General features: G+C 38.8%; 1 protein-coding gene and 1 long non-coding RNA gene across 5 annotated transcripts in view; one reads left to right on the top strand and one right to left on the bottom strand.

Annotated features, from left to right (window-relative positions):
* Positions 1-23,442, top strand: part of LOC100725344 (zinc finger protein 260-like) — a 44,025-nt gene extending 20,583 nt beyond the window's left edge. For 3 of the 4 annotated variants that reach the window (XM_023561397.2, XM_063233832.1, XM_063233830.1), the window contains 3 exons: positions 13,403-13,529; positions 13,721-13,781; positions 14,328-23,442. In XM_023561397.2, coding sequence (XP_023417165.2) covers positions 13,403-13,529; positions 13,721-13,781; positions 14,328-16,587 — 2,448 coding nt within the window. In that variant the 3' untranslated portion in view covers positions 16,588-23,442. The remainder of the gene's footprint in view (positions 1-13,402; positions 13,530-13,720; positions 13,782-14,327) is intronic. The other variant, XR_010042265.1, reaches the window with a different exon arrangement.
* On the bottom strand, positions 3,887-9,643 carry LOC134472443 (uncharacterized). The gene is made up of 2 exons (XR_010042266.1): positions 8,142-9,643; positions 3,887-4,954 (listed from the first exon to the last, which is right to left on the bottom strand). It is a non-coding gene; the product is annotated as an uncharacterized LOC134472443 (long non-coding RNA).
* Positions 23,443-24,416: the final 974 nt, after the last annotated feature.

The following is a 24,416-nucleotide window of genomic DNA, read 5'->3' as shown; positions in this document are numbered from 1 at the left end:
TGGTATATAGTTGTTCTACCAAAGTATCATGCACTCCCAGATGGTGATTTGGGGAGGTGACTGCATTATGGATGTCATGGATACATGATATTCACTTACTCCATAGCTGTATAAGACATTGCGTGGTGAAACCCAGTCAAAGAGGTGAGTCACTTTGGTGTGATTTATATGAGTGTAGGTATATCTCTCCTTCTTTGATGAATTGTTGCTTCTTTGTACCATGCCATTCACAAGTGTATTGCTTTTCATATCCTTCTGCCAAGCCACCATACCTTGGATCTTGCGAACTATGGAGTGAAAATTGTACCAAATGTGAAGCAAAGTACATTAATCCTTTTTAAACCATGGGCATTGTGAATTATCATCCAATGCTGAGAAAGTAGCTGAAGACACTTTGTTTCAGTTATAGCATCTTGATGACACTAGTAGTTGTTCATCAGGACTTATGTGAATCTAAATGCAACTCAAAATTGGCTCTCTGCCACATTTTAAAATTAAAGTTAATTGTAATGAAAAGAAATGATCCATGCTGTGTATCAGATTTCCTCACTATTTATATGTCCTTTTGTTTTCCTGTGTCTTTATTGTGGGTATGATCTGAAGGTTCACCTGCAGAAGAGAAGCAAATATTCTCCTAGCATAAAATTTACTTTATACCAAGATTAAAATCACTCTGGATATTTGATATTTACTTGTAACTCAACCCAAACTGGTGTGAGCTCTTAAGAGACTATAGGAGAAGGACTATTGAAATATGTTTCCCAAAGTCAATAAGGAAATTTTCAAAGACAAATGAATTTTGTGTTCTGAGTTCCACTGGGATACAAAAGAAGACATCTTTAAAGTCTCTGACAGTGTGCCATTTGCATGAAGCTTGTATTTGCATCAATAATGTATAAGATTTGGAGTGATACTACTATCTCCTTAATGAGATGAAAGTCCTGTACCAATCTGCATTTGTATGGAACTTTTCTTACCCCAACAATAGGACTGGTATTGAAGCTGACATTTTCTAAGAGGCTTCAGAATTAGAGATCCCTGAACAACATTTTGTAGTCCATCCTGATCCTCTTGATGATCAGCATAAGAAGTAGGAACGATCCAGATGGAAATGACAGTCCTCTTCTCACTATCGGTCCACACAGATGGGTCCACTTGTAATCCTAGCAAGGAAAACATTAGACAGACTGTCCTGGTGGGTACAAGAGTTCTTCAGGGTCTTGGACAAGAATTGTCTCCCCAAAAGTACAGCGGACTTTTAAGCAATCTAAGAAATGATTGACTAAAATGACTTAGCCCCAAGAACAGTCTATAGGTTCAGAGAAGTATTTTATATGATGTCCTGAGGCTCCCCTAAAAGTGTTAGTGGTTAGAGTGAGTATAATTGGAATAAATAAGGACAGAAGCTAGTGATAATGCCAAACTCAGAAGTTAATAAATAATCCCCCCAGACAAATTAATAAAGTTTTCTGGAGTTGTAATTGATAAATAGAAATTAAGGATCCAGACTAATATGTGTTTCCTATCCACTGAACTGAGACTTCATCACCCTAGAAGCTCTACCATTGGAAATAGTCTGTAGGATGAGCATAGATTCTGAATTGTGGCCCATAGAGGGGCCCCTGAGTGACAGAAGTTTTGCATATGAATCTGAAAAATCTACTCACACCATTGCTGATAAGAAACGCATTCCTGGTGGGCTTTCTCTTTAGGAGGTATCATAGTTTATGTCCATGGCCCCCATGCCTCAAGCACTTGCATTGTGCACTTGTGATTGGTTCATTGTCTAGTGCTTGGATTGGTGATGTGAGTCTACACTGGCCTAGGGCTGGAGCCAGGATATAATGTAATGGCAGGAAGAAGGCGTGTATCTCTCTTTTGCCAGTTTCTGACTTGCTATTTTAAGCTGCCATGAACTGTGGCCCTGCAATGCCACCCTGCCTTGGAGCCAACTGAGCATGGACTGAAACCTTCTGAAACTGTAAGAAATAAACCTTTCCTTTCTCAACTTTGGGCATCAGATATTTTGTCTCAGTGATGACTAAAAATAACTGAGACAGAATTTGGTACTGAGGAATGTGGTCATTTGCTGTGACTGTACTTGACCATGTTTTTTGAGAGTCTTTGGAAATGTCTTGTGGGCAGAGTTTGGAAAGGTTTGGACATGTCACATGGATGCATAGAGGTGGAGCAACTTAGGCTGTTCTGTAGAGGAGATATTGGTCAGAGCTCAGGAGACCAGAGTGCTGATAAAAAGCCTCATGGTAAAGACCAGGCATCAGAGGTTTCTTCTGAAAAGAAGGAACGCATTGGTTTTTGGACTCTCCATGATGTGTGTTATGGCTTGGCAGAAAATTTGTCTGCATTTTGCTCATGCCCAGAGACTTACCCTGACACCTGAGATAAAAGACAATGGACTGGTTAATCTGAAAAAGGAAATTTCAAAACAGTGGAATGTTGAGGCTGTGGCATGGGTACTGTTAAGGGCTTTTAGCCAGCTTTGTGCTGCAAATCAAGAGCAAAGAGTACAACAGGATGATTTACAACTCTGTGAAATTGGCAAGATGGAGAATTCCAGGAAAGCTGTGGATTGTAAAGACAGGGTTGAGACTTTGATTGCTGAGGGGAAACAGAAAGATAAGAAAGATAGCCCTAAGGCATCCCAGGAAGCATTAGGTATCCACCCTTTGCAGCCTCAAAACTGCAACAGTGAAATAATTTGCTCAGAGGATAATCCTGCAAGGCACCATGTTCCAGAATAGTGATGGAGGTGACATGAGGTTCCAGAATTGAGGCAACATAGAGAAGCTTTTCTTCACAATCAGGTTCACAGAGCCCTATGATCCAGAAAATTGATCCCTACAGTCAAGAGAGAGAAAAGCCTGGCTACTTCTCCAGCTGGCAGCAAATCTTGGTGGCATCCACATGGTGCTGATTTTTAGGTGCAAGGAAAATGCAAAAATTCTGAGAGTAAGATGGTGGCTTCTACAATGATTGCCAGAGACCCAGCAGTGTGCCCCAAAGGGCCAATCTGTAAAGATGTAAAGATGAAGGAAAAGGTGCTGTGGAGACCCCAGAATTTTGGAAAAGCCAGGAACGTGCATCATTCTAGGAAATCTTCAAGAAGTTAGCAGAGAGGGTTTAAGATAAAAGCTGTAGGAGGTGATATCCCTGGAAGTGCCGTGGGATGAAATCATCCAAGCCTTTTGGAGCTTGCAACCAGATTCCTTCAGATGCTGAGCAAGAAACTTTAGGACTTAATGTTTGTCCTGCAGGATGTTGGACTTGCTTTGTTTCTGATGCTTTATATTCCGCTGTTTGTAACTTTTGGAATAGTAATGTTTATCTTGTACCTTTGAATTTCAGAAATGTTGACCTTGTTTCATTTATACAGGGGGTTACAGTAAAGAGTTTGCCATAGATACCGGAGGAGACTTGGGATTACTGTGAGTTTGAGGGCAGCCTGAGGTACAAAATATATCCAACACTAGCCAGAACTATATAGTAGGACCCTGTCTCAAGGATCAAAAAAGAATGTTTCTGGACAGATATTGTCCAGAGATATGTCATGTTAGGGCCGACGCCGCAGGGAAAGAGACCCCAAGGACTCAACTCTTGGTGAGGAAAAAAAGTTTATTTCCATGCGCATGGGGTCCCTCAGGCAAACAAGTGCAGAGGGGCCCCGAGGGGAATTTGTGCAGGGTTTTTAAAGATACACGCAGGAGGCAAGCAAGTTTACAGAAGCAAATCGCATTGGTTAATTCTGAGCGGCGCAGGACCTGGCTAATGCTGATTTGAGGGTCTGGGGCTGAGTAACCATGGAGACCGAGGGTCTTGGGTTGACCTTAGAGTGCCAGGTGCTCCCTGGTCCTGTTTATACAGTACATTCTTTTTGGCCCTGCTCTGACTATCTCCTGGGAAAGGTTTAGGGAGTGAAGCACTCTTTACTGCTCTGTTCTGAGAGCTCCGGGGAGTTAGGGAGTCAACCCTTTCATTCCCTGCTCTGGGGAGTTAGGGAGTTAACCCTTTCATTCCCCGCTCTGGGGAGTTAGGGAGTTAACCCTTTCATTCCCCGCTCTGGGGAGTTAGGGAGTTAACCCTTTCATTCTCCGCTCTGGGGAGGGGGTTGTAGCAGGGGGGTCGACTCTCACATTCCCCCCTTTTATTTCTCCAATGACTTTTAATCCTAAAAGTCCTGTATAGGTAAGGGGTCATATTGTTGACGTAGCACCATAACTTTTACCTGAGAGATCTGAGCCCTTACAAACCGGGTTACTCGGTTAATGAGGCAAGGGGCTATAGCCATGACTATAATGAATCCGGCCAGGGGTCTCAATAAAGGGAGGATATAGGGCAGAATTGATTCTCGGAAAGAGAACACTTTGGCTTTATTTGAAGGGGGCTCTTGAGATCTGATTTTCTCTCTCAACTTTTTTATTGTATCTTTTACAATCCCAGTATGATCAGTGTAAAAACAACATTTTTTTTTTAAGTGCGGCGCAGAGACCCCCCCTTTTTTTTTTTTTTTTAAAACAAAAGATCTTTAACAATTGGTTTTTTTTTTGCTTACAGGGGGACCAAAGCCGCCATGTAAGGTCGGCATTAATGTTATTAAAATCAAAACAAGCAAGCTAAAACAGTTAGTCAATTTTTAACTTTAAGGGTTACCAGTCTGTTGTGTAGTCCACTGAGTATGTCCCTCGTTGTCTGCTGTTTCCAGTGGCTTTACATGAGTGTAGTGAATCCGCGCAGTTTTTCCTGCTACCTTGATGGCAGTGGGGGTATTGAGCACCACGGTGAAAGGTCTTTCTCAGCGGGGTTTAAGGGAGTCACGGTGGTGACATCGAACCAAGACTGGAGTCCTTGAGGCCTTGGTCTCTGAAGGCAGGTCCAAGTGTTTTTGTCTAAACAGCTGGTGGATCCAGGCCAACACAGGTTGGAGTGTCTGTAGGGACTTAAGATTTTGATTAGTAATTTCAGCTAATTTGTCTTCTGACAATCTTGGAACCAATGGCGGGGGCCTCCCAAACATGGCTTTAAAGGGGGAAATTTTAGAAACATATGGGGTATATCTAGCTCTTAACAGTGCAAAGGGAAGAAGGCTCATCCAATTATTGCCAGTTTTTGAAGACAGCTTAGCTAAAATGTCCTTGAGACTTTGGTTCATACGTTTTATTTGCCTTGAGCTATGTGGCTGATAGGCACAGTGGAGTTTTAATTAATCTTTAATGTCTGGGCTAACTTTTGGGTGACTCGGGCTATGAAAGCCAGGCCATTATCGGACCCCATTGATAGTGGGAGGCCAAATCAAGGTATGATCTCATGTAATAGCCTTTTAACTACCACTAAGGCTGACTCAGACTTAGTAGGGAAAGCCTCTACCTAGCCAGTAAAAATGTTTATTAATACCAAGAGATAGCAGTGTCCCTGTAAATTAAGTTTTACCATGTCCATGAAGTTTATTTTCTAATGTTCTCCTGGAACAATTTTTTGATGTCGGGTGGTCTCCAACGCAGAGCTCTTGGCTGAGTTGACTAACAAACACTGTGGGCATCTGGAGCTCGAAGAGGTGGTCAGTTTGTAGAGTTTTGGAATAAAATACTGAGTTCTGAACAATTCTGTAAGGTGAAACAGCTCCCATCTTAGTGCCTCCAGTAACAGTACTTGTTTATCAGGTAACTGGTATTAGCCCCTTGGGGTGGGAGACTTTATTCCAAGTTGAGATGTCAACTGTAGGTCTTTTTTTTTTTGTGTAGACTAGTTCTGACAAGGTCAGAGGACTAGTATCAGAGCAGTTACTTTCTTGGTTGACCCCTCTGATGTGGTTGTTATTTTTTATCTCTGGTTGGGTGAGCCTTGTAAGGAATAGCAACCCATTGAGGCCGCCAGACAGCTGCCAGCAAATCTAGAATCTGTGGAGCATTTTTAGATGGCTTCCCCGTATATGTACAGTAGCAAAGGGATGTCTTCAGTAAAAAAATGTTTACCCTCTTTTCCGTGGCTAGTTTTAGCCTCTCAGTCAAAGCAACAAGCTCTGCCTTTTGGGCAGAAGTGCCAGGCTCTACCCGCTTAACCCAGAGTACCTCCTTTTCGGTGGTCACTGCTGCCCCGGCCACTCGTTTGTCGTTTTGGATGAAGCTGTTTTCATCGAACAGTTGTTGGCATTTCCCAAAAGCTGGTCAGTAAGATCAGCCTGTAGGTTCTGCTGCAGTTCGAGGATGTCAGCACACTCATGGAGAGGTGTCCTTTGTTCCTCCGGATCATCATCAGGCATAAGGGTGGCTGGGTTTAAAGCTGAAGAAGTCTTGAATATCATTAACTCTGGGTCTAGAAGCAGGGCTTGACAGTAGAATTCTGGCATTTGAGAGCCCTTTTTTTTTTTTTTTTTTTTTTTAGGGGGGGTTTTGATAAGAGTCTCTAAACTGTGAGAGGTTACCACAGAAATCACTTGCCCAAAGCGAGTTTTTTTTTGTCTCCTTGAGTAACATTGTCACAGTAGCTAGTATTCTAAGGCAGGGGGCCATACTCCTGTCACTGGATCAAGTCTTTTGGAGAGGTAGGCTATAGGCCTCTTTTAAGGGCCAATGTCCTGAGTTAGGACTCTTTTGGCAATGTCCCTGAGTTTATCTATGAACAAGATGAAAGGCTTGGTAACGTCAGGGAGTCCCAGGGCTGGGTCCTCTGTCAAGGCCCGCTTGAGCTGTTGGAAGGCCTGTTTACATTTATCAGTCCAGTTCAGTGAATTTTGAGTTTCTCCCTTATGGGAGTCATATAGAGGCAAGCTTTTCAGTAAAATTTAGCCTACAGTATCCAACTGCCCCCAGAAAGTCTCGTCTGTTTTTTAAAAGTTTTTCTCATAGAGCAATTTTAACATCTTGGCTATCTTTTTGTAAATTTTTCAGTTCTCAAAGACCTTTTTGTGCTATCTCTATTAACTGGCTGAGGGGCATTTTCTTAAACCTCTCAAACCTTTGTAATTTTTGTCTAACATGTGGGGCCGACTGAGTTACAAAGAGAACAACTGGCAATATTGGGAAACCTCCTTACCTCTGGATGTCCAGTCAGGGTGGCACAAAAGGAGAACATGGTTTTGGCATTCCGGATCAGAGAGCCGGCTTCATCTGGATGGCACACTGTTTTTTTGTCCAAGGGTGTCACGTGACAGGCCATTATTTTATTAAAATTATATTTTTAACAAAAAGGGCTTTTTCATAGGTAACAAAATTGTGCTGTATAATCTCCCAGATGTTTACAGCGCATGTAAGAACTTGTATCTTATTTTTAATATCACCTATAATCTCATTTTAATGAAAACATTTTGCAGCAAAGTACAATCTTATGTATACTTTTACCAAAACTGATCTAATACTGTCAAATTCTGAACACATTTACTTTTTGTCAAACCTGTTATTTGTAGTACTATAAACCAAGACAAATAAAATTCACATCCTCTTGAGCCTTCTACAACTTACAATAATACCTCTCAAACTAAGCTTTAATCTTTTTCTACATTCTGGCATAGCCAGACACCTTTACTTGAAGACCACTCTCTTTGTCCCTCTTTTTACTATTACCAGTCAATTACCTTTTTTTCTCATTTCTCAGACAACATCAAAACTCTCAACAAAACCCTTGAAGTCACCTTCTAGTAGCCCAAAACATACTTATTTTACGTCTTTTTACCACATAAAAATGTTGTATTTTAAAAACAAAACTGTAACCTTTTAACTGGCTCAAATATAGTACCGCCTGGTTTTTACTTGGCAAAGTTGACATGACTCTTAACAACCATAGATATACATATATATGTGTACATGTTTACATTTTCACCAGAGAGAAAAAATACTCCTTTTAAAAGGCATGCCGAGGTTGCAAGCAATCAATTGAAGTCTTACATATTAAACAAGGTGCCACAACATTAAAGACACAAACAAAGGGAGCTTCTTGCATAGTTTGGTCAGCTAAAGGAAATAATTTTTCTTATCATGAACCTTGAATCTAATAAGCCATATGGATCCTGCAACAGAAATGGGCAACAAGCCCCTAAGTTAGTAACAAGTTTAAACAGGCAACCAAGGAGAGGGCGGAGGAAGGAAGGGTTTTACCCACGGTGGGGGCTTCTCCCTGAGGTCTTGCCATACCAAGATGTAGGTGACCCAGTCGGGGTGGCTCTCTCGTCCAGGGCGGAAGATGATGTTCTTAACTGCTAAGATGAGGGGAAGGTGGAAAGTCCCCTCTGGTGGCCAATCCACGGAGAATGTGGGCCACTCAGACGAGCAGAAAGTCTGCCATTTACTTTTTTAACCTGAAAGGAGAGATTGTGAGCCCTCTCTCGAACCTCCGACCAATGGTCGAGGGTGAGGGACAATGGGGACGATGTCATTTGTCCCATGGTGTTCTGAAGACAAAGAGTGGTTAGCGTACGCGCGACACAACAAATAACCGATCACAACAGTCACAACACACAGGACAAACAGGCCGGCCACCTCACTCTCACGCATTAGTTTCACATCAAACGAGTCACCTTAGGGGGTGCCTCCAGATTGGCCCGGACGGACCACAGATTGGGAATGAAATTCCCCAGATTGGCCCAGACGGACCACAGATTGGGAATGAAATTCCCCAAACGAGTCACCTCGGAGGGTGTCTCCGAATTGGCCCTGACGGACCACAGATTGGGCCCCAAACCGATAGGAAAATCCTATCGCAGACGGTGAGTCACGGAAAACCGTGTGGGGCGTCCCCCGATCACCCAAGAACAGAGAACAGATAACAAAAACAGGTAACAAAAATTGCCCCTAGACCGGAGCCGTTTGGCTCGGGGCGTAAAATACCGGTAGATTGATCCTCAGAGTAAAAATAAGAAGCGACCGGTCGTACTCACCCACCGCAGAGCCGTTGAGGTCACCTTCCGTGAGACGTGCTATCTCGGTGGGGCCTCCAAGATGTTAGGGCCGACGCCGCAGGGAAAGAGACCCCAAGGACTCAACTCTTGGTGAGGAAAAAAAGTTTATTTCCATGCGCATGGGGTCCCTCAGGCAAACAAGTGCAGAGGGGCCCCGAGGGGAATTTGTGCAGGGTTTTTAAAGATACACGCAGGAGGCAAGCAAGTTTACAGAAGCAAATCGCATTGGTTAATTCTGAGCGGCGCAGGACCTGGCTAATGCTGATTTGAGGGTCTGGGGCTGAGTAACCATGGAGACCGAGGGTCTTGGGTTGACCTTAGAGTGCCAGGTGCTCCCTGGTCCTGTTTATACAGTACATTCTTTTTGGCCCTGCTCTGACTATCTCCTGGGAAAGGTTTAGGGAGTGAAGCACTCTTTACTGCTCTGTTCTGAGAGCTCCGGGGAGTTAGGGAGTCAACCCTTTCATTCCCTGCTCTGGGGAGTTAGGGAGTTAACCCTTTCATTCCCCGCTCTGGGGAGTTAGGGAGTTAACCCTTTCATTCCCCGCTCTGGGGAGTTAGGGAGTTAACCCTTTCATTCTCCGCTCTGGGGAGGGGGTTGTAGCAGGGGGGTCGACTCTCACAGTCAGAATTCCTGATTTCTTCTTCCTTCCTAATGTCCATGGTCCTAACGTATCCAGGTATAACGTAACAGATGTATCCATTACTTGTGAGCAAGGCAATAATTGTAGAAACCAGATGTTTCAGTCCAGAAGTGCACATGCCAATGCTGAGCACACTAGTGAAAGCCTACAATGCCTCTCTTATGGACAGCACTGGCACTCCTTATCCCACAACAAGGGCAAAGTATTCTCTAGTGCCTGATAAAAGGTCCAGCCATGGACATTTCACCATGTGAAATAATTTTGGACATGCTATGGCACAGGAAGGTGGGTATGGAAGCAGTTTGTTCCATCTCTGCTCATTACCGTTTAGGCCGCATATACTGACCATTCCTGGAACTCTTCAGTGGCCTTTCCTTTAGTTCTCTATGAGCACCCACCCACATGTTGCATGTGATAGAGTATTCTGAGGGCAGTAATGTTCCTCAAAATGACGTGCCTTTCTATGGGTCCTTTGTTCTCTCTACTGTGACAAAATGAAGAAATGATGCAAAACCACTGCCTTTATCTAAAAACCAGTGTATCTGTAGAAAATCAGAAAATTAGGATTAAAATAATGAGAGTCAAAATTTATTTATTGTATGACAAATGCAAGAAGAATGCTGTCTTTCCAAGATAGAGGTTCTTTGGCTGATTACCAAATTGGTTTGGGATAAAATCATTCAGGTAATGTAGTTTATAAAACTAAGTCTTGCTGATTGGTGTGCTCTAGGCAATCAGTCTCTTACCCTTTGTTTCTGCAGAGCAAAAAAGATTAGTTGGGTCTCAAACACACAGTAAATGCATGTGATATTTTCACAAGGGACAGACAGTGCAAGCAAATGATGCATAATAAACACAGGATATACATGTAAAGTCCCATTCCTCACCATGAAGTGAGTTAAAGCATTGATAGAAGACTCATGACATGTGCGTGCAGATTCACTTTAGGTAAAACTGCTGTGTTGTGTGCCCTGATTTTTTTCCAGAAGCCGACCAGATATTGTATTTTGTACCTAAAATATCTTCTAAATATCACATGAGCTTGAATGTTGATTAATTTGAATGGGTCCTATTGTCCTCAATGGTTTCATTCTCTGATGATTTTAGTTCTGGATTATGATGTTAGGTGGTGGGGACATTTTGGACACATATCACTAAGGATAGAACTTGGGAAAGTACGATCTTGTTTGCAGATCCTACCATCTTTCTCTATGTCCATGCTACCATGACTTAAGTAATTTTTCCTTCAGAATGGAAATTTTTTTGCTATCCTGCTTGATCCTTGGATCCAATAGACAAGGTTCTTTACTTGTAGCCCAGTATAGATTCCTCTGAGAGTATGTGATATTTTGTCTCAGTAAAAGGATAGGAACAATGGCACTTTATTTTAGTATGCTTAATTTGTTAAAAATGTAGATATAGGGTCCTCATGAAACCCTTGAAATATGTTCTGTCTCCCACCCAGCATGTAGCACAAAGATGAAACAGTGATAGAAAGATCTGCAGTTCCCAGGGCTCTGTTATGACCAGTGGCCCCCACTGGAAAAAGATCATGAGTCAGAGTGCCCAAGACTTATATCAGTAATAATTGGGGGAGTAGGCATGGGTTTTGGAAGAGTGCATAAATGAGAAACCTTATAGACATGGCTTGTAGTAGAGGAACAAGGAAGTCTTGTACCAAGCATACAGCTCCCCAGTTAGTGCTGCAACAGATAAATGATGTTGGAAAAGCTGGGACTTTTACCATCACAAAAGTATAAATCTTTTGGAGTATCATATCATCAGCTGAGATGTTATGTCATGTCTTCACCCTTGAATCTCACAGGATTTTGCACGACTCTCCATTGCAGTCATCAGCATGTTGTCTATTCCACATGTGTGCTGCTACTTTGCTGTCCTGAGACACATTGGCAAGTCCATTGGACTTGATCACAGTCTTTGTACCAATTAAGGGAATATCACTTCTATATCACCCATTTTGCATATCTCACTAAATAATGTTGAAGTAAGAGTCTTGTGATGATAGAGCACAGAGATTCAATTCTTGGAGTGCATGCTTGTGATCTCCCACAGCTTCCCAAACACTAAGTTGTACCACGCAATCTGTACCTTCTGGTGATGATAATCAATGCCACAATATCCAAGCTCTTGTACAGAATTTGAAAGTTACTCTAGGGGATTTTGTTGCATAAAAATTAGAAGAAAAATTAGAAGCCTGTGATGAGGCTCACTAGGGACATATTCACATTTGCTTCACCTGTTATCTCCAGAGCAAGGCAATAAATAATAAGGTTATTGGGGTTTATTGTGACAAATAATGGAAACAAATTTATCAATGAAAATAAGAAGGATGAAAAGAATATGTAAAGGACAACTTTCATAAAGTACTGAATGTTAAACACAAACTGAGTCTCCTTGAAGTAGGGCATCTACATATGCTTTGTGTATGCATGGAAAGATAGTAAAGCATCTTGTCTCACATAACTGCCACAGTTTATGGGTAGTTTGCAGGCAATGTTTTAAAAAATGAAATGATGGCTAGCTGTGTTATCACATCACTGTAATCCTAACACTCAGGAGGCTGATGCAGGAGGATTCTTAGGTGTTCAGTTTCACCATGGGCTACATAGTAACTTCAAGGCCATTCTTACCTAAAGGGAAGATGTCTCAAAAACAAAAAGCTGACATACTGAATGAGGTAGGAGAATGAGTACAAGCTGTATTACAGCAGTGAAAAGTGCCAAGTGTAAGTCTGCAGACATTTCAGTAATCAGGTGTAAAATAGAATTTTGTTTAAGGAGGAGCACAAGGGAGTGCATACAATATGGGAAAGCAGTGGATGTTGGTGGGTGGCAAAATCAGCTCCTGAACAAGAAATTTCCCTCTGATAACTGCCTAGTATGAAACTGAACTATGAGCTCTATTCTGGCTAAATTTGATGATGATTGAGAAATACAGGCTGAAATGAAAATAGAAATTTAAGTCATTGTAGAAAAATACTTTTCCTACCATTATATTCCCTAATGATTTTTAAGGGGAACTCTAAATTTTATTTGTTTTTAGCTTAAAATTGATTGGGCATTATCTCTCTGTAACAGAGATTGTTTTTCACATGAATAGGAAAAATTAAAAGATACATTTTTTGGTGGGAATTCACCTGAGGACCTTCTTCTGGGGAAAAATCTCACCTTTTACATTTCCAGTTGTCCTTATTTGGAATTTTGACACTTATTCTCAGTATATAGATCTTATTTAGCTCAAAGGTCTTGTACTTCTGTCACAGTCTCCCAGAATGATGTAATCACAGCTGTGAATCTCAGTGTACCATGATAATAGTCCTCAATTAAATGCAGCATAATATATATATATATATATATATATATTTTTTTTTTTTGTCAAAAATGTTACACATTTTACTATTGGCAATGTGCAGGGTCCATTTTGAAACCTGTATTGGTGGTTTCTTCCTATAGATAAATATCTGAATTTGAGATTAGTTGTGTTTTATTTAAATTTTATTGGAGTGATGAATGTAAGACTATGATAATTTTTCATGCTGTACATATGTCCACACCTTTTTGTCAGAAATCAACATGAAACATCTTTTTTTAAATTGTGTTTTCCTTTTTTCAATCAAGTCTCACTAGATAGATCATGGGACCTCAAACTCACTGTATAGCACACAGTGGTCTGGAACTCATAATGATCCTCTTGCCACCAACTGCTGAGTGGTGGGATTACAGACTTGTACCACCACACTTCACTCTCAGATACACTTTTTTATTAGAGGAGTTCATAGAGTTCAGGCTATTAGTTTCATTTTGCTTCAAGATATATGTGTATGATCCTTTAGGAGTCAGTGACCTTTGAGGATGTGGCTGTGAACTTCACCTCTGAGGAATGGACTTTGCTAAGTCCATCCCAAAAGAAGCTCTACAGAGATGTGATGGGGGAAACCTTTAGGCACATGGTGACTACAGGTAAGGATGACATCTCTTTCTTATTTATACACTCTGAGGATATTGATTGTTTCTTTCCAGTGCAGTTTCATTAAACAGACTATGACATCAATCTCTGTCCTGCTTATATTATATCATGAATCTAATTGACACCTGTTAATGTTTTATGTACTAATGGAATGACTCTTTATACTTTTTTGTCTATAATTCAGGAAGACTCTTGGTTAACCAGAAAGTGGAAGAAGAATATAATAACTATTGCAGAAATCTAAGGTAATTTGCACTTTCAAGAAAAAGATATACTCCTAAAGATACCACATAAGGGGAAACATGAAAATCAAAAACTGACACCATCTTCAAATTTATTTAATTTCACAAATACTCTCTAAAACTATATGCAGCTTGTGTATGTGTACTCTGAAAACTAAACACAAAGTTATTCAAACATTGGAAACTGAATTAGCCCAGATATCACTCGAATGACACTTGCTGATATATAATATAAAAAAATGTTCTTTTATCATCAACATCAGGAATATGGATAACATTGCATTTAGGTATTGTGTATAGATGTATATGAGAGGTGATAGATAAAGAAAAGTGATATGTTAGAGATGGGGCAATAAAACAGTATAATATCTACTGATTTGAAACTCTCAAATGTATAATACTCTTTAGGGAAAAGCTGTCTCTAACGAATCCTCCTATTCATTGATTTAATTAATCATCAAATTTCTTAGCAGGCATCACAAAAGAATGTGTTCTGTGGGCTTATTAATATGGGGAGTCATTTTATTTTGATTTGTTTTTCTTTTATAGAAATGGATGTGTTGAGAAATGCCATCGATATAAAAGTTGCAATCAGCATAGAGAAAGCTTCCTATGGACTGAAGATGCTAATGTCCATATGAAAATATCTGGTTTAAAACCAACTGAAAGTCTTGCTAGTAGAAGACCCCTGATTGGGCATTTTTCACTAAATGTGCCCATCAGCACTCACACTGCACTGAAGCCAGATAAGTACTTGGAACCTAAAGAGAAGCTCTTAAAATGTAATGAAAATTTTGGAAACTTTGATAATTTCCAATTCATTGATAATCATGAAAGTACAGAGGCTGGCAAGAAGCCTTGTGAATATGATCAGTGTGAGAAATCCTGCTCTGGTCTTACTGAAAGAACTCATCTTAGAGACAAGACCTTTGTATGTCAGAAAAATTTGAATGCCTCTAGCAAACACAGTGATTTTCAGATCTACCAGACAAATCAAAATCGGGGTATACCCTCTGAACACAAGCAATGTGGGAATGCTTTCAGCACACATAGTATTTTTCAAAGACAAGAAAGTATTCAGATGAAGGAGAAAGAATATGTATGTCAGCAATGTGGTAAAGGTTTTAGCAGAAAGAGTGATTGTCAAATACATAAAAGAATTCACACTGGTGAGAAACTTTATGTATGTAAGCTATGTGGGAAAGCTTTTACAACACAGAAGTATTGTAAAAGACATGAAAGAAATCACACTGCAGAGAAACCTTATGTATGTAAGCAGTGTGGCAAAGCTTTCAGGAATCGTTCTGATTGTACAAATCATGAAAATCTTCACACTGGAGAGAAACCCTATGTATGTAAGCAATGTGGGAAAGGTTTCAGCAAAAACAGTCACTATCAAAGACATGAAAGAATTCACACTGATGAGAAACCATATGTATGTATGCAATGTGGGAAAGCTTTCAGGACAAGTTATGGTATTCATGAACATCAGTATCTTCACACTGGAGAAAAACCATATGTATGTAAGCAATGTGGGAAAGGTTTCAGCTCACGGAATAATTGTAAAATACATGAAAGGATTCACACTGGGGAGAAAGCCTATCTGTGTACGCAATGTGGGAAAGGTTTCAGCTCAAAGAGTTATTGTAAAAAACATGAAAGGATCCACAGTGGAGAGAAACCGTATGTATGTCAGCAATGTGGGAAAAGTTTCAACTCTCAGAGTCATTGTAAAATACATGAAAGTATTCACAATGGAGAGAAACCCTATGTATGTAAGCAATGTGGGAAAGGTTTCAGATCAAAGAGTTATTGTACAATACATGAAAGGATTCACAGTGGAGAGAAACCTTATGTATGTAAGCAATGTGGAAAAGCTTTCAGCATAAAGAGTCACTATCAAAGACATGAAAGAATTCACACTGGTGAGAAACCATATGTATGTAAGCAATGTGGGAAAGGTTTCAGTTCTCAGAGTCTTTGTAAAATACATGAAAGGATTCATACTGGAGAGAAACCCTATCTATGTAAGCAGTGTGGGAAAGGTTTCAGATCAAAGAGTTGTTGTAAAATTCATGAAAAGATTCATACTGGAGAGAAACCCTATGTATGTAAGCAATGTGGGAAAGGTTTCAGCAGAAGTAGTCACTATCAAAGTCATAAAAGAATTCATACTAGTGAGAAACCATATTTATGTATGCATTGTGGTAAAGCTTTCAGGACAAGTTATGGTATTCATGAACATCAGCATCTCCACACTGGGAACAAACCATATTTATGTAATCAATGTGGGAAAGGTTTCACCCGAAAAAGTGATTTTCAAATACATGAAAGAATTCACACTGGTGAGAAACCTTATGCATGTAAGCAATGTGGGAAAGCTTTTAGCACGCAGAGTTGTTGTAAAATTCATGAAAGGATTCACAATGGAGAGAAACCTTATATATGTAAGCAATGTGGGAAAGGTTTCAGCTCAAAGAGTTACTGTAAAATACATGAAAAGATACACAGTGCAGAGAAACCCTATATATGTAAGCAATGTGGGAAAGGTTTCAGCAGGAACAGTCACTATCAAAGACATGAAAGAATTCACACAGGTGAGAAACCATATGTATGTGAGCAATGTGGGAAAGGTTTCAGATCAAAGAATTGTTGTAAAATACATGAAAGAATCCACACTGGAGAAAAACCCTATGTCTGTAAGGAATGTGGGAAAGGTTTCAGCTCCAAGGGTTATTGTAGAATACATGAAAGGACTCACACTGGAGAGAAACCCTATGTAAGCAATGTGGGAAAGTTTTCAGCATAAACAGTCACTATCAAAGACATGAAAGAATTCAAACTAATGAGAAACCATATGTATCTAAGCAATGTGAGAAAGGTTTCAGCTCACAGAGTCATTGTAAAATACTTGAAGGTATTCACCCTGATGAGAAAGCATGTGTGTATGCAATGTGGGAAACTTTTCAGGACAAGTGATGGTATTCAAAAACATAAGTATCTTCACACTGGGGAAATACCATGTGTATGTAAGCCATGTGGAAGAGATTTCACCAGAAACTGTGATTGTCAAATACATGAAAGAATTCATACTGATGAGAAACCATATGTATGTAAGCAATGTGGAAGAAGTTTCAGCAGAAACAGTAACTATCAAGGACATCAAAGAATTCACACAGGTGAAAAACCATATGTAAGTATGCCATGAGGGAAATCTTTCAGGAGAAGTAATGATATTCGTGAACATAAACATCTTCACACTGGGGAAAAAGCATATGTATGTAAGCAATGTGGAAAAGGTTTCACCAGAAAGTCTTTATCAGATAAATAGAACTCACACTGGTTAGAAACCTTATATATGTAAGCAGTGTGGTAAAACTGAGTGCACACAGTACTTGTTGAAGACCAGAAAGAATTCACTTGGAGGAGAAATCCACACTATGCATATACTCTTTCATCAGAAACAGTAATTGTCATGTATATCAAAGAACTCACACAGGAGACAAACACTATGTATGTAAACAATGTGAGAAAGGTTTCAGCAGATCCAGCAGGTATAAAACACAGGAAAGCATTCACACGGGCAAGAAACCTTATACATGTAAGCCGTGTGGCCAAGTTTTAGATGAGATCATCAGTGTCAAAGACATGGGAAAAAAGTTCCAGTAAAGATGGCTTATAGATAATAGCAGCCTACAGAGGCTCCCTGAGATAGTCAACTTAGATTCCAAAATAATATAGCACGAGGAGTCCGGAACAGAGGGAGATGGATCATCTCAACCCAGGAATAAATTAAGGTGACAGGAACCAATCAAACATACAATCCTGGTTCTACTATTGGAACAGTTGAAGATTGTGCCCTTCTGCTGCAGTGGCCAAACTCACATGGCCATGACTTACTGAGCTGTCCAAATTCCCACTGCTTCAACTCAGGAAATGCAGTCACCCTGAGGTCAGGGTTCAGAGAGCTGAGCTGGTGGGGAACCTGCATCTACCTGTGTTGATTGCCAAGAATAAAACCAAACCACAAAAAAAGGGGCTCAAATGAATGACATTCTGGGGCCGGGCAGACTGGCAAGAACAAGGAGCAGTGGTGACTTAATTCAGCTGCTCAATGCCCAGACAAGGTTGGTGGCATGTGCTTGACTTGGGTCATACCTCTAGCTGAGATCAAATAAGCTATGCAAAACAAATTGCACACACTAACACAGTGAAGGCCTCAGCAGGTTGACTGAGCCGGAGGGGAGGTGATACACACTAATGCACTGAAGGTCTCAGCAGGTTGACTGACCTGGAGGAGAGGGACCAGCATAGGTGCTTTAGAAGAACTGTAACCATCAAAGAAAGAAACTGAAGCCTGTACATACTTGTATAGAAGAAATGAAAAATAGAAGAGGAAGTAACAAGAAAAATTCCCCAGCCCCCAATCTTGAGAACATTGATCTAGGAAAGTTAAATACAAAGGAGATTGAGGACAGGAGACATGCAATATGAGACACAGCACCAGCGGGCATAAAGAGACATCTTTGGGACCTCATAGATGAACTCAAAAGTGAAATATTTAACCAAGTAAAGCAAGATATAAATTAATAAAAGAAATGCTAAGCACCTCAAGAACACACAGATGGAAACATGGAGGAACATTTAAAAAGGGGAGAACTTTTGATGAAAAATACAAAGAAAACACAATACATGAAGCAGGTTCAAAGAGATTACCAGGAAATTGAAAACTCCATTGAAAGCTGGCAAAATTGCTTGAAAGAAACTAAGGGAGATTTTCCAAATGGGGGACAGGTTTGCCTTGTGGGATCATGAAAGACAAAATTTCTTTAAAATATCAAGAAAATAATTAGTAACAATACAAAGGCTAGAAGATGACAAAAGGATCTATAACTTGAGAATAAAGAATGTGAATGAAGAAGCAGGGGTACAAACAAAGGAACTACAAAGGCTATTCACAGAAGTAATTAAGGAAAACTTCCCAAGCATTGGAAAAGGAAGTATTCAGATGTATGAGGGATACAGAGATCTAGCCCCCTACAACCAACACAAAGCTACACCCAGGCATATAATAAGATTCCAGAAATCCAATATAAGAAGAGAATAAAACTGCTAGAGAAATGAAACGTTAAGGGAAAGCCCGTAGAAATCATTGCAGACTTCTCAACACAGCATCAAACCAAGAAGAGCTTGGAGCAAAGTATTTCAAGCCCTGAGAGAAAATAACCTTCAGCCCAGACTGATGTACCCTGCAAAATTGTCTCTAGTAATTAATGAAGAAACAAAATGCATCCAAGACAAAGAGAAACTGGGGGAAATTCACAACCACCAATCCAACTCTACAGAGAATACTGCAGGACATCCTAAAGACAAAGAAAAGTACCAGAATTCCAGGAACAGTGGCCTCAATTCCAGGAGAGGCCTCAATGAATGCAGCAGAAAGTGAAGTGAAGAAGACAAACAGGCAACTAATGATAGAAAAAGAGCACTACAGAAATGAGGCAGAGAAGGTTGGCTATAATCTAATGTAGATAGCCTTGATACACTAAATTTAAAAAAAGACTATCACAGACAGCGTAGATCAGGAGGTAGGGTCCACCAAGATGCTGTTAATAGGAAATATATTTAACCTATAAAGGGTATATGGATAGAAAATCAAATATGAGTAAACAGTGCTCTATGACCGGGAACCAGAGAGTAATAGGGGCAATTAGACCAGTATTTGTGGTTAGGTTGAAAAAAAGGCTTTAATAAGTAAAGCAATACAACCAGAGATCAAGTTCAGGAGGGAGAAGGTTCAGAACCACTTAGATAAATAGCAGGTTACACCTCCAATTTAAAACCAAGGGTCTAGGTGAGACCCAAAAATGCACAATACACCCTGAGGAAGTGAAAGCTGAGGAATAGTCTTTAAAAAGATGGTAATAGTGTATCAGGCATTATGCCCATATTACTCGCATGGCTCTGCTTAGATAGAACTTATTAGGTCCCAGTTTGTCTACAAGTAGTAGATCTGATGGCACAGGCAGCTTTCCCAGAAATATCAGGCTAAGCACAGTAATCATCTTGAACTTCCTATCATGACTGATCTTAGTTAAATCTGGTTTGTTGGATTGCTGTTTGGTATTGACAGATTTTATTGAAAACTGCTATGATTGGTAGTATCAAGTCAGAGTATAGACAACTACACTGAAAATGATAAGATTCACTATGATACCCATTTTGGTTGGACTACTACCTGTTTTCGTAGTTTTACATTATCTAAAAAGTTGTGTTCCTATTAATACTGTTATGTACTGATATATTTGATTATATTATACCTGATGATATAGCCAATTCTATTGAAGATAACAAGAGACAACTCAGTAATCATGTTAGAACTCTTACAGCAGTTTTATGTCTTTCATTTTATGTGTCTATAGGAATATGTTTTGTTCTGCCCTGCTTTCTTTTGTTTCTCTAATACAGAAAGGATAGAAATACATGTTAAGTCTCATGTATGCATAGAACCTATAAACAGTTTACAAGAACTGATCTTATGACACATGATGAAATGAGCAAATACATTGAAGAAAAAGAGACAGTACAGTACCCAGTGATGACCCTAGAGTGTCATGATGTGTGAAATCCAGCAGTACTAGTATTCTTTGTTCAGAGTGATTTTAGCTGGCTTTAGTTTGTTTAATCTCAACATAAATGAAGATATAGATAACTTTATGTATGTTTAAATGTATAGGATTGACAACCATGTGTTACTAAGTTTATATTGGGTAGGTGAACAGAAACTATTTGCAGTCCCACTGTTTGAATTCCCACTTATATGCTCCACTTTTTTTTATCTTGAACAATTACTTGTAAGATTACAATATGTAAACATCAACTAGTGATTTATTACTGCGTATTTATGCTTTGAACGTATCTATTATTTCTACCTATTTTCTCTTTTAGTTAGTCTTTCTTTAAATAAAATTATTTTTTTTTAATTTTTTTTAAAAAGTGAAAGGGGAGCAATTGTCTAAAAAGGGAAGGCAGTGACCATTGTTTTATTATTAAATCATTTTATTATGATTTCAAACCCATATTGTTTTCATTGTTTTGTTTAGTTTGGTTTTATTCTGTCCCAATCTGTCTTCTTGAATTAGATTTGATGGTATGGAAGCTATTCCAAAGATAGCAGGATATATTATAGTAGCCATTTTTTATTTCCTATTAACTTGATGTGGAAGGCCTGTATTGCTTTCACTGTCTTGTTTTGACTGATTTTACTCTATTCTGTTTTGTTTGCTAGTATCAAGTCTGAGGATATAGGCAACTACTTTGAAGACAATAAGGTTCACTATGTTATCCATTCTGCTTTAGCTATTAACTTCTATTGAAGTCCTGTAATGTCTCCAGTGTTTCATCTTTATTGGTTTTGTTCTGTACTGTTTTGTTCCATTTCATGATACCTGATGATATGGGCAATTCTTTTGAAGATAGCAAGAGGCATTATGCTAACAACCATTATTGATCACATTGTATTTTGTTTTCACATCATGTACTATGTCCATCCTTTTGTTTTGACTGACCCTGTTTTGTTTTGTCACACTTGGTTTTATTCTCTTAAAATAAGTAATAACTGAGGGAGTAATAAAACCCAAAATGTGTAATTGTTATTATAAAAAAGAGAGGAAAAGAAAGTGCTCTAAAGCATATAACTGCATGTATGTTTAAGTGTGTAAGATAGGTAACCATATAAGTTTTTGTTGGATTGTTGAAAAGAACTGTTTGCAATTTCACTATTTGCGCATCCACTTTGCATGTTTTAATTTTGTAACTTGAACAAATATTTTTAAGATGACAATATGTAGTCCATCAACTAGTGATTTTTTGCTGTTTATTGTTTTGAAATTCTGTATATTTCTATCCTTTTTTAAAAATTTTTTCTCTTTAAGGAGAAAAAAAACAAAGATATGGAAAACATCACACTGCAGAGTAAACATGTGTGTATTCAATGTGGTTAAGCTTTCAGCAGAAACAGTCATTATCAAAGATATGAAAGGACTCACACTGGAGGAAAACTATACCTGTGAGCTATTTGGAAAAGCTTTTGGCACACTTAATTATTGTCAAATACATTAAATAAACTACAACATAAAAACCTAAGGAATGCAAGCAATGCAGAATTGGATTTATTCTTCACTATATAGACATTAAGAAAGTCCTTCGGGAGAAGCTCTATGTCTTAAGCAATATGGAAGAGATTTCAGTATACACATGTTGTCAAATACGTGATTATATGTATTTTATGTCAAATCTAGAAGATTCACTTGGAAGAAAGAGTGTATGTAAGCTTATTTTGAAAACCCTGTGAAGATGTTTCATGTAGTGAAGTTTACAGTGTTTTATGTCAATGTTTCTTCAAAAATGTACCAGAGAAAAAGATTCCAGATGAAGGTATCAGAAACTGTACATTCTGTGGATTTTTGTTAAGTGACTTATGTACATTATTTATGTGCAATGCTTAACATAAAAATCTGAGTTGATAAAATGACATGTTTTTATGTGAGGTCTGAGCATTGTCCATCGTGTCTTAATTAAGCATGGTTGACTGAGATTTCTTTTTCACTTTCAAGTACAGTTAGTGTTTGTGCTGCTTTTCTTTTATCTTAAATTTCAAGAGGCATACATCACTAATAATCTTATCTTGTCATTTTGTGCTATTAGAATTTTGCATTATTTTTCTTTTTGTGTGTGTTTTCTAATTCTGTATAACAAAAGGTATGTTTAATTTGATGCTATACTTCATATTGATACATATTTTCAAGGACATGTGAACATGAATTTTATACAGAGTTGAATTGTTTTCACACAACTTGGGGATTAGTGAATTTTGGCTTTCATATGAAACGATCAATACTCGCTTGTATACCAACAGCTCTGTACATTGTGTCATGTACATATGTTGCAAATCTTTTTGGAATACTGTCGTTTCTATAACATTTTTTTTTTTTTGGTCTTTTTCCTTTTTATCAGTTCTGGGGATCGAACTCACGACTGCCTGCTTGCAAGGCAGGCGCTTATGCCACTGAGCTAAATCCCCAGCCCCAACATGTTATTTTTTGACATAAAAGTTTTCATGTTTACATTGCAATGTTGTAATTTGCTTCACTGCCATTTTTGAACTACATATACCAAACATAAACTATACTGCTCTGTTTTTCTCATTGCCAGAATCCCACTGCTGTAGAATTCAAAGAGAGAGATCCAATTGGAAAAAGAAGTAATTTTTGGGTTTTAGATGCACACCAGCTCAGCTTGATCTTATGATGTCCAAAATGACTGAGTACCAGAACAAAGGAAAGGCACAGTTTTACACATTTGGTTGAATGTGATGGGAGCAATCAATGGCATGGAAAGAAGACAGCTATTTATGACAACCTTGAAAGAAGACAGAACTTTATGAATCCTTTAAGAAAAAGATGACATAATCTCTGAACAGTACATAGCTTGCCTCTGTCAGAAAAACAATTTATAGCTACAGGGGATGACAACCAACTTTGAGGGAGATTTCTCTCTAAGTCCCTCTTCACCACATGACCATAACTAGTCTCCTAAAGGAAGTCATGATTTACAGTAATATCTCAAAAATATTCATAGAATAAAAATTAAATGATGGAAAACATTCCGTGGTTAGTGTCTTGATTTCCTCTCAAAGCCTCAGTCAGTCATAGATGGGGCCTGATCTAATAATATAAGTGTTAATTATTTTGCTTCAAGTACTAACATAATTAGTACTATAATTATCTTAAGTGTATATTTTCAAATTTATATATTTTTTCATTTTCTTTTTTTCCTTTTTCCTATTTGTTTCCTTTTTGACAGTTTCTTATACTTTCAATGTATTATTTGAAGATTTTGGATCTTGTTCACTCTTTCAGTTTCTCTCACAAGGGCACAGTACAGTATTTATGCATGTAAATTTGATTTATTTCACTTATGAGAGTGATCTAAAGTCACCCAATGACATATAAAAGCATCAGTGTTTTCCTTCTTTATAGGTGAGCAGTACTCCATTGTAAAAATTATGACATCATTTTCATCCTTTCCTCCATTGATGGATTTTTGGGTTGTTTCCAAGATCTAGCTATCACAAATTGTGCGACTATAAACATGGGTGTACATATATCACTGTGGTATGAGGTTTTCAATTGTTCTGGGAATATGCACAGAAGTAGAATAGATAGGTCAAATCGGATTTCATTCCTACCTTTTTGAGGAACCCCCACACTGATTTCCTCAGTGGTTGCACCATCTTACACTCCCACCAATGGTGCAGAGGTGCTCCTTTTTTCTGACAGCCTTCCCAGTATTTGTTTTCATTGTTTTCTTGATCCTGGCCATCCTTTCTGGAGTAAGATGGAATCTCAGTGTTGTTTTAATTTGTATTTCTCAAATGGCCAATGATGTTGAACATTTTTCTATGTATTTATTTGTTTTTGTTTCCAGCCACGGAATGTATATTCATGTCACATGCCAAGTTTTAGATTGAAAACTTGAGAAATAGGGGCCTGATGATTTTTTTTTAATTATTCATATGCTTTAGATAGAAGTCTTTTGAGAGTTGACCATGATATTTTCCCAATTTGTGGGTTTTGT

This window comes from Cavia porcellus, unplaced genomic scaffold (assembly GCF_034190915.1).
Source record: "Cavia porcellus strain 051 isolate PalLab524CR breed Dunkin Hartley unplaced genomic scaffold, mCavPor4.1 scaffold_23, whole genome shotgun sequence".
NCBI lineage: Eukaryota > Metazoa > Chordata > Mammalia > Rodentia > Caviidae > Cavia > Cavia porcellus.
The sequence above is the reverse complement of the archived record's forward strand: the minus strand, read 5'-3'. Positions and strand labels throughout refer to the sequence as shown.